This window comes from Mycena indigotica, assembly GCF_014461135.1.
Source record: "Mycena indigotica strain 171206Taipei chromosome Unknown Mind.scaff0005, whole genome shotgun sequence".
Lineage (NCBI taxonomy): Eukaryota > Fungi > Basidiomycota > Agaricomycetes > Agaricales > Mycenaceae > Mycena > Mycena indigotica.
In genome coordinates, this window is record NW_023503004.1 from 5774375 (window position 1) to 5787531 (window position 13157).

Here is a 13157-nt window from a genome sequence, read left to right on the forward strand (position 1 = left end):
TCACGAGGGGGGGGACCGAGTCCGGCCAGCGCCCGTGGGCGTCCTCGAGGTGGGCCCGCAGCGCGGACCTGTCGGCGAAGCCGCGCGGACAGTCGACACACGCGCACTTCGCCACGACGGGCGGGATGCGGAGGACGTAGCCCCAGGCGTGGACGCCCTGCATGTGCCTTCGCAGGTCGAAGGCATCGGGGAGGACCGCGGGGCAGTCGACGCACTTGTAGCCGTCGCTGGCGGCCGGCGTGGCGGGGTACTGCGCCCAGCCGTGGCAGTCCTCCATGTGGTCGGCGAGCTGGCCGGGGAGGGAGAACAGCGCGGGGCAGTCGACGCAGCGGTAGTGCTCGTTGGAGTGATGGTGGGGAATGGTGCGGGGACGATGGGCTGGACGGGTGGGATGTACGGTGCGTTGGTGGCAGGCGTCACAATGGGGAGTACAGCCTTTTCTTCAAGGGGTACACCACTCTCCAGATCATTGACGGCCTTGTTCTTCTTAAGATACCCGTAGACAGCACCAGCGGCGCAGCCCCAGAACGCAGCGAGCAACAGCGCTGCACCGCGCACGACGAGCAGCTCTGCATCCGAGTCGACGGTGCCAAGCACGAGCCCGTCCACGCCGAAGGCAACGGCGCCTGCGACGACGGCAAGCGCGAGCGAGAGCGGGACGAGCAGGCGGAGGAGGGTGGTGTGCAGCGACATGGGGGTGGGAAGGAGAGGAGTCACAGAAGCGCTCCCGGGCACGCGCACTTTATAGCGCTCGAAATAGGCCGCGTAATAGGCACGCGGCGGTCTATCGGCGCATCCGCATCGGGCAGTGCGAGTCGGTGCCGCGCTTCTGATGACTCCCAGCACCTCGAGGCCGGGCTGTGGCGCCATTTGGAATGATCTGGAAACTTCTCTTCGCTGGAGTGTGGGCGAGCACTAGCGCGTGGCGATGCGAGCCCGTTGTGCATCAGTGCGAATGCGCTGGCAGACGCCGTAGGATAGACGCTGCAGAGCTCATGACGGGGGAGAAAAGAAAGACACGTAACCACGTCACTCGCCGTCACGCCACGTCACTGGCCGTCACGCCGGCTGACGCGGCCGGCGGATGCCGGGCCGATTCACAAATCACGATGCGGTCATTGTATGTATTTGTCCATCGCAATGGCAAGGTGTAACAGCAAGGACGCTATTTATGTCCAACGAGCCCACTCAGGCTGTCTACGAGCAAATCTACCCCCAGCTCCGAGTCAGACCACATTTTATCCTTGCATCAGCGTAAGCGGAACAAGGGGGGTTCGAGATCCTCATCAGGGACCTGGGGTAGGGGGGGTCCCCAGGAGGTAAACAAAATTTTTTGTATATAAAAGATTTGGGCCTTATATGGGTATAAATGTTGAAGATTGACGTGTCACCAGTGCGACTCGCCGTGATTCTTCTAGATTATTCTGCCCGCATGCTTACATACCATTCAGAACACTGTAGAATATACTAGATATATGGACTGTAGTGTATATACCGAAAATAACTTTGGTGTTGGGCATCGTTTGCCCTAATGCATCGAACTCTCACCAGTTTGCGATTGCAAACATCTCTTGCTCCTTTTGATCCCATCATTCCTCGGATCAATCGCCATTTTCAACAGTAAAGACACTGGAAATATAGTGTATACTGTATCAATTTATTCAATTCGGCGGTCAGGCTTCACACCCGGACCTCCGGCACCAAAATATTTCGGCGTGTCACAACTTATTATTCAGATGCCGAATGTCAGACGGCCATCGGGCCGCTGAATATGCCGAATTTTTTCCGGCGGTCACACGGCGGGCAATGTGAAGTCCTTTGGCTAAAGTGTCGCCATTGTCCCTTTCCATCTTATGGATGCTTTGTTAAGGCTTTGTTGGAGCTTTGTTACCTCTGTTCATTAAAAATATTTACAAAAGCAATAATAGCGGTAAAAGCAACTATATTGTGAGGCCACTGGCATCAAGAGTGTCGGAGCGAGATTTCACTCCAAAATATGAATATTAATTCCATAACTCATGAGACCATCTCCCACCAGCGGCCCGCTTTCCCGAGGCCCGCCTGACTATGATGGAGATACGGCGTATGCAACTGAGTGGTTGTTGCCATCGACTTGGTATTGCTGGAGGCAGCCATCATCCAGTGACAAGATTGCCCCGGCAGCCCGGCCGATCACTGGCCCGGACATGCTGGGCCCGGCAGGCCAAGCAGCGGGCCAGCGGGTTCAGGGCAGCCCACCTGAGGTTCAGGGCGGCCCGCACCCGCACCCGCGGAAGCCGGTTCTCACATGATGTAGCCACTCAGTGCAAGTCCTCTGCCAGGCCAGGGCGGGCGGGGCGGCCGGCCCGGCCTGATTTCAGGCTAGGCTTTGTCGGCCTGGCACTGCCCCTCAACACTCCCGCCGGGTCGGGTTCATGGTGTAGTAACGACATCAGAACTGCCAGGGTAGGGCTGTATACGTAGACTCGGAGGGAATTGATGAGGATGCTTGTGTCATTGCAGCGCATGCGAGGACGAAGAGGGACTGCACTGTTGGCGGCCAAACTTCTTCCGTCATCAAGTTGCAAATCCAATAGAAAGGCTGCAAAATTGCGCTCCTCCTGCCGCCAAGCACATGTTTTGATGTAACTTCACCTGTAGGAAATCATAAATGCAGCCCCAGAGATCATGATGTGAATGCCGAATAGACGCGCAAGAGCCCTTTCGGACAACGGGCAGGATTTGTTGGAAATCACCACCAATCCTACCAAAGTCGGTGTTGATGCCATAAAATTGGAAATGTTGGTAAAAACTGGAAACTCAAAGAAGGAAGTAAGTATTATTTTAGGCCATAGTACTTGTATGTATAAGTACTTAATATAGAGGCACCAAAGCGCAGTGGCAAGGGACGCCCAAGGGACACTGGGCAACTCTTTGCCAAAGGACTTAGAGTTGCCTGCCGTGTCACACAGATTACCAGGCAGCGCTGAAATTTTCATTTCGGCGCCGATATCACACAGTTTTTCATCGCCGAATTGAATAAATTATTACAGTATACTCCAATTTCTATACCTCACAACTCTCATACTTACATCTATATACTTCCAGGCCCATGAGCTTGGATAGCCCACTCTCTCAAAGGTCCATCATCAGGTAATTGATGAGAGGTGCACATGTTGAGGAGTTGATATGGCCTGCCATGTGTGCTTGTTACAGACATACATACACATATACACATACCCATATATAAAAAAAAATTGCAAAAAAAGTTTCACAAAGATTGAATTTTTTATCCCACTTTTTGATCACATATTACCCGATATGGCAGGAGGGGGAGGTCCTCCAGCGGTCAGAAGAAAAAGTTCCTACCCTATATTCATGATTCAAGACTTGAACCCCCCCTTGAAGCGGAACACTGAAACACTGTTCTGCGAGAAATTGTCACCATATGGACAGCGCTGGATAAATCGTGCGTACGGGTACAGCAGGTGGTGCACGCCCCGGACTGACCCTATCGCACTCCCGTGTGGCGTGCACGGACACCCAACTCCCCGCTCACGGTGCGCAACAGCCTGTACACCGCAGCAAGCACTATTGCATGTATTGGTGGACCTCTTGCATGCGGTGTCGCCTTATCACTAATACTCTAGCGTATAAAGTTGTACCTATAGGATGTAGTTATCAGGCTAATATTGTCTATTCTCTGTGCTAAACCCCATCATTTCATGCTCCTCAGACCCATTCGCAGTTCGACGACACTGACATTAACAGTGCAGTGCATCTATTTCTGGGCTTTAGAAACACTTTGACACTCTCTTGAAAATCACCCTAAGGTCAAATTATTTCCTTTTGCTGTGCAACCAAATTTTATGTTGCCTGAGTTACTAATATAATCAACAGAGAGTTCACTTTAATGGTTGAAGTAGATGGAAAAGGTTGTTACAGCTGAAGGAATTATGTTTCCTCTCTGTTAATATACACTAGATCATAAAGATAAACAAGATATTCAAGCTCATTGTGGAACAAAGTGCTCAATCTGGGTCTGATCACCAAAACCATTTATAACTAGTTTTGAACATTTATTACTGCTTGTGTTTGTGTTTCTTATTTAAAATTTTCATAACTAGAAATAAAATAGTTAGTAATTAGTCCCTTTGTGATGATGTGATGTCACATACTAGTGTTGGTGTCCAAGGCTAAGGTTACCTTGCAAGATTCCTGTTAGGATTTAGATCCGGTGTCCCCCAGTCAACCGGGAGACAATCCCAGCGCATGTGATAATTAATACAGGGTGTATTTAAATTGCGTGGGGCGCTGTCGGCACCCCACTTTGTTACGTCCACTTTCCATCGGTTTCTGGTCAACGAAGCGACTGCTATTGCTAAAAATTCCAGCCTGGGATTCATTCACTGTATAGCAGGTTTATTGGAATATTTATTTAGTAATGGCCACATTTGGTTCGAATAGTCGGTCCAAACGCACACTTAACTAGACCGAACTGGGGTTCAGTGTTTGTGTAAAATTGTGTTTGGCCAAAGCCTCTTCCAAACCAAACTGAAGCTTGGGTTCAGTGGTTTTTGTCCTAAAAAGGCCGGTTTGGGGCCGGTTGCAACTGGGGTTTGGCGTTCAGTTTCACCGAATTTGCGTTTTGAATGGAATTGGCAGTCTGGCATTTGGCCAAAATAGGCCAAGAACTGGACCAAACGAGATTTGGCCATCACTATATCTATTACAGTGTAGGGGTTTCAGAGCCATCTCTCCTAATTAAAATGGCCAGTGGGGGTACTTACTATAGTAATTTATTCAATTCGGCACCCCAAAATGGTGTGACATTGGTGCCGAAATTAAATTTTCAGCACTGCCTGTCAATGCGTGTGACACCCGAAAATTTTCGGCCTATTTAGCCAAAATCTTTTGATGCTTTGATGGTCATTTGACATTCGCCATCTGGCTGTGGGGCCCGTGACATACCAAAATATTCGGTGCCGGAGGGCCGGTTGTGACGTGTGACTGCCGAATTGAATAAATTGCTACAGTAATGGTCATTCTGATAAGAGAGGATATGTGGAATCCACAGGTGGCCTTATCTATCATAACCTAACATCTGTGAAACTGTCAGGGGAACCCTGCTTCGGCCTCCTTTGGACTGTCGTAACGCATCCGAGGCGCATCCAACCGGTGCCCCCTCGGACGCTCCAACCTATCCCGACCATCGTACAATCACCAATCCATCAAGACCCTCCCAACGATCACCTTGGGACAGAGCCTGCGATGCCGCTCAGGCCTTCTGCGCTCTACGTCAGCAGTTACGGATGACCAGTATATAGTTGGCGCCCTAGCAGGCAGTCCCTTAGAGTTTCTTCTCTTTGGATCCTCCCCTGCTAGGCTTTTGTCGGAGTCTCCAGGGTTGCCCTTACAAAAACGTCAGGATACCATAGTCAATACCTCTGGTGTAATATATACAACCAACAGCCCTGGTATATTACCCAATGAGATTATACCTAACTCAAACTTGGTGATTTTCTGCTGTGTTTATATCAGGAATTCAATGCTATCCAACCTTGGATATATAAAACATATTGACATATAGGACACAGGTGTGTGAGTTCTTAACAATCAAACACAAAGTAATACAGTTCCTTGATGATATTTCAATGAGGATATCATATATAACTCCTCATTGTCAGAGGTCCTCTCCATATCTTGGAGAGTCTCAGATATAATCTTGAAAGCTGTCTGAATTTCAGCTTTGAGGATTGATCCTACACTTTTGTCACTGAAATTATATCATTAGCAGTAATATTTAACGACAGGGCATAGTCAAACTGTACATTTCTAGATTTCGCAAGCATTGCTGAATTTCATTGAGTTGCTTCCATGACAGCCTCCACTGTGCTGCCAAGGCTGCCGCATATTGGCAAGCAAAGACTTGATAAGTAGCAGAGTCTCTGCTATCACTAAAGATTGCTAGTGCTTTATGGATCAAGTAAAGATTTTGATCTTTGCTATTTCTTGCTGCAATAGTCTCTCCCGAAGTTATGATTTTATGCAAAATCTCAACTGCCATCTCTGTATCATGTTTATGGCTGGATAGTATAAGTAATGTTACAAATGAACTATATGATTACCCACTCTATTGGCTTGTAGATAGGTATTTGGAGGGAGCATCTTCTTGTGGGTTGAGACTCCCAAGCATTGGACAACTTTTCAAGTAGAATGTCTACAAGAAGTAGGGCAATAGATGGGATCATGAATAAGGACTGAGAAGATTTGATAGTGTTCACAACTAGGGTGGCTGAAGTAGTGATGCAGCACATCTGTGCTAGAATTATATGATATTCTGCTCTATTGCATATGGTGTCAGCTGTACAGAGAAATGTCAAGGTTAAACAAAAATGAGCTGACCTGGGGTAGGTAATCATAGGGCCAACACATGCTACAAGGAGGTTGGATGGAAGTGATATTTGATTCTGGCACAACTGCCCAATGATTTTCCACATTTGCAGCTGCACTCTTGAATCAACATCATTCACCAGCACATGATAGATGGAGAGGCTTTGAGGATCATTCATTGAGGCCCCAAGTAGTTCTGCATCCCTAGCATGTTGTGTCACTCTGCTGCGCAAATCTGACAGGATCTGTAGTTTTGTGGAAACAGCAACATTGGCACCACTGGGGGGGTTAATTCGGCTAACAGCGAGTATTTGTGGATGACATACTTGAGAATCGAGATATCCCAAGATCTGATGCAGCACATCTGCTGTGAGGGGCTTATCTCCATGAGCCCGGATAAGCTTGAGCGCCTGGTGATTATGCATGAATCGAATGAGCGGCTTTGCAGCGGTATGCAGGTTGATTGTGGGCCCTTGTGCATCGGAGTGCGACCAGTCGCTGCCAAGCGTGGTCAAGGGGGAAAGTTGGGGCATGGTCGTGCGAGGGAAGGCGCGGCCGTTCTAAGTAGGATATGCCTGCCTGTCACGGTGGAGCCGGAATTTGCAATTGATTCCGGGTTACTAGGTAATCCAGAACCAATTGCATCAGTAAAACAGCATGTTCGTCTTTTTCGTCTTTCTGGTCTTTCGAAAGACCGGAAAGACGAAAAAGACCAAAGACGTGACATCTTTCATAAGTAGGTTCACCTATCTTGCGGCAAGACCATTGTCTTTCAAAAGACTGAGAAGTCTTATGAAAGTGCGCTCAAAGATTCCGATACATCCTCATAAGACACAGGAAAAGATGTCCAAAGACATAATAATATTGGCTTATGTAGCTACGAATACCACCGCTCGACTACAGCCAGTCACCGTCGCTGCGCAGCGAGTCCTCACTCGCGCAGCCAGTAACCGTCGCGCAGCCAGTCCCCCCTTGCGCGGCCAGTTCCCCTCGCGCACACCTGACCCAAATTTCCCACCAGACACTGCGCATCAGTGCGGAGTGCATGTCGGAAGTATTTGCGCTGCCGCCACTGCGAAGATATGAATCCAAGCATGCGCTGCGGAGCATAACAACTCACCAGTTTAGTCTCCGACACCCCGACATCCTCCCTCGCAGCCTCGCCTTATCCACTCGTTCGTCGTTGTGGTAATGTTTCGGTTGAGTTGCGAGCAGCATTGAGGAGAAATTAGTATCTTGAAAGATATTGCATATGGAAGCGCTCTTGAAGCTTCTTGAGGTTCTTGCGGCTACTTGTGAGGCTCATTGGCATGGCAGGCTGCTTGCTGGGCTTGAGGCTTTGAGACGGGAGTTAGGAACATGCTTGCTTTGAGTTGACGGTTGATGGTTGACGGCTGTAGGGGAGAGCATTGAGTGGACGATAGAGTGGCGGCTGGGGACATGGAGGGAAGAGCAGAGAAGAAAATTGCCCATCGATCGCCCATCGATGGCGCCACTTTTGCGTGGTGACAGGTGATGGTGTGATTGATTGATGGACGGCACATGGTCGTTGCTGCAGTATTGAGCCGTTCCAGCAATCTGCAAGTACTTTTCAGCTTGACATCTTGCTGTAGACTAAGTATTGAAGGTCATGATGCTAGTTGCTTAACTGTTGGTCTGTTACCCCCTCATCAATAGGTACCCGGTAAGTGCCAGTGATTAAAAATTGGGACAAGAGACAAGATATTATTATCATTTAGTTCTCAAACTTGATTCCAGAGAAATGAATATATATAGCTACCAGAGTCCAGAAAAAATCACCCATGAATGGTATTTTAACAAGCACAATAGTAGAAAGATGAAAGATGGCATACAAGCTCAAAGACTGGCTGTGGAAGATGAAAGACTGGATCTGAAAGACCAAAGATGATATGGAAAGACCAAAGTAGTGAAAGACCAACCTGCTGTTTTACTGATGTGCCCGACAACGATCCATCTTCTGATGTCCAAATACTTCCGTTCTGCTTCCGTTCTGTCCGCCGCGGCATACGTTGCTGGCCAGAGCGATGCTGCGGCGCTAAAACGGGCGTCTCTCAGGTTCGATGTGCATGGTGACCAGATCTGAGTTCTGACTTGGGTGTGACATGTCAACAGCAGAAAGAGGGGAATACCACACGGCTCGTGCGTCTGCGGGAAGTGTTCGTTGACAAATTGATCGGTCGTCATGCCGAGGCGTTTCCACGTGGATCACGTCACCAGGCTTTTTTCCTTGGACTTCACCTCCACCATGGACGCCATGAACGCGCCTTTTGTGTGTCCTTCGCAAACACACAATACTTTGTCCTTTGTCCTAGAACACGACCGGACCACGCCGCCGCAACCGCGACCGGATTTGCTGAGCAGAGTGGGAGGGGGAAAGGGCCGCGACGGGCACAACGGTGGAACTGGAGGGTCATTGCGGTGTCATCTGAGGCAACGAGTACGTACGTGATCATGATCGCGCTGTCCCGCCTCAAACTTTGCATTCTCATTGAAGGGTCGGAAAGCGCAGGCAGCTGTGTTATGTTGGCCATGTTGTCCGAGTCGTTGGTTGGACCATCCTTATCCCAAGGTCTTTCCAGTGTCCAGTGGCTCAATCTCGGCGAGCGCTCTCTGCTGCCGAAGAGTAGCTTACTCCCCTGCGATCATATTTGGCCACATTCTTTCCTCGCAAGGACGGGAGCCCACGACACTCGTTCCCCCCTCATATTTAGCCACTACCTGGCCTTAGATGCGATATCCATTCCTGTTGGCCACGCCTATGCTGGTTAATTCGCACTCAGGCGCCCGCCGGATGCAGGCCGAGGTGCGAGGCCACAGACGGGCCAAGCTATTTTCCGGACAGGCCTTGTCGATGGACTCCTCAGCAGATTTTGGCGCCGGAGGGCCGGAGCACTGTTCGCTAGTTCAGGAGCGCTGGGGCGTTTTGCGGGAGTGAACGGGCGACAGAGGGTTGTCATTATCTCTTCCTCGCCCCCTTCGAACTTCTATCCCAGTCTCAGGCTCTCCCCTGGTCGACTTCGTGCACGGACGATGGAGCCGGTGGCAGGCCCGGGCGATCTCCATTATTCTCCCTGCGCAAAGACCTCCGTTGAGTCCTCGACACTTATTTCCTTCGGCCATATCTGGCTACGAACGCCCCAGACATCGATATCCATCCCTGCACAATCTCGCCGCCTGTCGCTGCATCTTGCCTTCGAAAATTCACGTTCGCGCGGTATGCAAGCGGGCCGCCTGCGGGCTGCAGGGGCGTAGACAACTTGTGACCTTGTCGATGAGCTCTTCAGCTCCGGGGTGCGCCTCCTCCTCACGCCCGGGGTTCGGCTGCGAGAAGACCACACACACGTCAGCGCGTCAGATGGAAGTAATGCCCGGCACACGCACGGGGATGATGCCGGTTGCGGCGGGGAGGTGGATCAGAGATCTCCGCGAAGGTGTCCCGGCTTTAGCACGAGCGGCGGGCTTGGCGGCGGCGGGCACCGGAGACGGAGCGGGGATTCCGGGCCAGCGTCGGCCAGCTGGGACGTTGCTGGTCATGTGCGAGACACGAGGGATACAAGGGAGGATTGGGGGAGACGCACCTTCTGCCCCGACCCCGGGACGGGCACCGCACAGGGATCGGGACGGTACGCGCGTCCAAAGGGAAGGACGAACCAGGGAAGCAAAGTTGAAGCCAATTGGCTCCTGCGGCCCGAGGTCGACCTCGTGGACCTTCGCGTTCTGCGAATGGCTTCAGTCAGCACCGTTTTAGCTCAATCGATCCCGAGATCGGCCGTGGTGCCCGCATCAGCGGTAGTGCCCAACGCCATGTGCGCGCGTTGAACGCGGGGCGCCAGCACGACGACGCCCACGGCGATGTCGTGGTTGTCGGCAAGAGTGTGTTGACAAATTGATCGCGCGTCACGCGCGCGTGGATCACGTCATCGGCTCTTCTCTTCCTGCCGCCACGACTTGCCCAAGGAATCGTCTTCTTCGCCTTCGCCTCCGCAGCATGTAACCACCGTCCACTGTCCACCGCCACTCCGCTAACCCGTACGCCGAGGCGTCTTTCCCAACGCCAAGCCCGGATAAGGAGCTCCGAGCCAGACGCTGACGCGCTGCGCGACTGGATGCAGCGTCCAGAGTCCGAGTTAAGGGAGGGGGACGTTGAAGCGCGGGATGGCATTGCAGTGGATCCAGAGACAACGGGTGCGTCGTCGGAGCCATTCATCTCATGATTTCCTTACCCATTCCATGGCTAGCCGCAGCCCTTCATCGACGACACTGTGGTTGCCCAGCTATTCTGCACATCGGATGCTTCCTCCCCTCGCTACACCCTCCGACCCGCGCCGCCCCTCCAAGTCCCCACCTGCCGCGTTATAAGGACTTCTCTCAAGCTCACTACCTCTTCGATCGACGATATGTTCCGCCATCCACGTTGTCTTGCGAGCTTGTTAAGGCTCTCCTTCCGAGTCCTTCGACAGCACAAGCCTGAGCAATTGTTCTCATTCATCTCACATCCGTCCTCTGCCATCTCGGCGGTGTCTGCTCACGTAGTGCGTGTCGCGGACGAATCTCCTCCGCAACCATCTCCTTTTCTACGCTATTGGCCCGAAAACATGAAGAACCCGACTTGGTGCTGCCGACGACGTGCTCCATATACCCCTTCACGGAATCTCCTCCGCAACCATCTCCTTTTCTACGCTATTGGCCCGAAAACATGAAGAACCCGACTTGGTGCTGCCGACGACGTGCTCCATATACCCCTTCACGCGGCGACAACCATGTCTTAACTGCTGCTCTTCCCCGCGGACTGCATGCATGCACGCTCGCGATTTGCTGCTGCTCATGCACATGCCCATTTCGCTCCCTGGTATACCAATACATTCCCAACTGCAACGCAAGCTGGGACTCAAGCTCATGCTCCTTTACGCGACGACGCACCCCCCGTCCTTGGGCTTCCCTGAGTGCGCCTCCTCCTCGCGCCCGGGGTTCAGCTATATCACGCGTCAGCGGCGACATATGCAAGTTAGGGGCGGCGCACGGGGATGATACCGGTCGCGGCAGGGAGGTGGATATCCACGAAGGTGTCCCCGGTTTGGGCTTTGGCGTTTGCGGCGGGCTTGTCGGCGGGTGCCGGGGCGGCCTTGCCGCCGGCGGGTGGGCGAGGGGGAAGTTGGGAACGGGGGATTTCGGGCCGACGTCGGCGGGCTGGTGAGAGCTGTTGTGAGCAGAGAAGCAGGGGAGAGGGAGGCGCACCTTCTGCTCCGGTGTTACGTCTGCTACTGGGACGGGCACGGGCACCGCAAGCGCGGCGGAGACGACCGCGAGGACGACGAGCACGCCGAGCTGCATCTTCAAGTTCTTTGTCGATGTCGGAAAAGCGGATAGAGAACGAAGGGAGCGCAGGCGGTCCACGCGCTGGGCAGGATCACACAGTAATCACAGGGGTCGACTAACGAAGCGGGGAGGAAGAAGGGAAAGGGAGAAAAGCGCGGGTGCAAACAAGAAGCCAGCCTGCAAGACGCCAGCGGGGTTAAGTATATCGCGCGGGGCGATGCACGGGTGGCGACCAACATTGCATCCTGACACTGGGCTGCGTCGGAGCGGTGACGGCCAGGAATAGCGCAAAGTCGGCGAATCAGTGCGCGCGAATCAAGAATCGGGACGCACTGAGTTGACGGCAGATGGGTGATCATCAAAGGGCTGCCCGTGATCGACATGACGCACAGACATCGGTGCCCACTGCCACACACAGCGCCAGGGCCGGTCCATCAAGCGCGCGTCTCCAGAAGTGCAGCTACAGGACGGGGGTCTGCACTTCACTGGTCAACACGTGGGAAGATCGACATCTACTCGAGTGATTGACTATCGCGAGCCGGACCGTGTCACCGTGGACGGGAACGCTGTACTGGCCTTGGTGCCAGGTGGTTGCCTACCGATCAGCCACGCACGCGTGAGAGGCAGATTCCAGCGCCCACACACCCGGGAACAGTCGCGGTCGGATATCTACTGGCTCAGGAAACCGGACGTGCCAGAGCGGGGCGGCGCGGCTGGGTCACTGCAGGCCGCATTACCGCTCGCGCCCCTGCCGTTCGTCTGCCCGAAAACGCCCCCGCGCTCGCACACCGACGAGGGTCAACCAATCAGCGGCGATGCAGAACCCCGTTTTAGACGTCAATGGACGTGATTCACGATCCTGCAATCTGCGACTGCGTCTTCAATGATGAATCAGCGTGCACAGCCCGGGCCCGCGCGTTCGCCGCGGTGGACTGTGAAGAGCCTGAGATAGCACCTTGGGACGCGCTACCTGACTCCCATCTATCTGGGTTCTGCGATGGGGAATGCGGATGTGACAAATATTCTTTCTTTTTATTCGACACATCTCTGTTTCTTTTCGCGCAGCCTGCGGCTGCGCTCGGATCATCTTACTTACATAATCACGGTCACAGTATATATATCACATCTGTAACGGATTGTGTTTTGGTCAATACTATCATTTACGCCAGTCACTCCTCTTCGACAATCGACATCGTGTGTCGGGACTAGCCAACAGCTCCCCGCCACATATTTTTGACTGTCCGCCTTCGTCGACACCTTCGCTGGTCCCCTCTGGTCTGATCAACCCGAGCCCCGCCTCCCTGTCGACACCCCTCATTCACCAAAACACAAAATGTCGACACCCGACAACCCCAACTCCCCTCCCCATACCCGCGGGCGGACCCGGGCTGGTCTAGCACCTCCCCCGGCCGCTATCTTCGGTCTCACGACCACGGACTTGACATCCT

General features: G+C 52.8%; 2 protein-coding genes across 2 annotated transcripts; one reads left to right on the forward strand and one right to left on the reverse strand.

The window, feature by feature from the left end:
• Nucleotides 1-870, reverse strand: MIND_00655100 (uncharacterized protein; the record flags this gene model as incomplete). Its single annotated transcript, XM_037363278.1, has 1 exon — nucleotides 1-870. One exon carries the CDS (start codon nucleotides 868-870, stop codon nucleotides 1-3), a length of 870 nt encoding a protein of 289 aa, XP_037221199.1.
• Nucleotides 871-10548: 9678 nt separating this feature from the next.
• Nucleotides 10549-11093, forward strand: MIND_00655200 (uncharacterized protein; the record flags this gene model as incomplete). The annotated part of the gene is made up of 2 exons (XM_037363279.1): nucleotides 10549-10578; nucleotides 10632-11093. 2 exons carry the CDS (start codon nucleotides 10549-10551, stop codon nucleotides 11091-11093), a joined length of 492 nt encoding a protein of 163 aa, XP_037221200.1.
• Between the last annotated feature and the right edge of the window lie 2064 nt (nucleotides 11094-13157).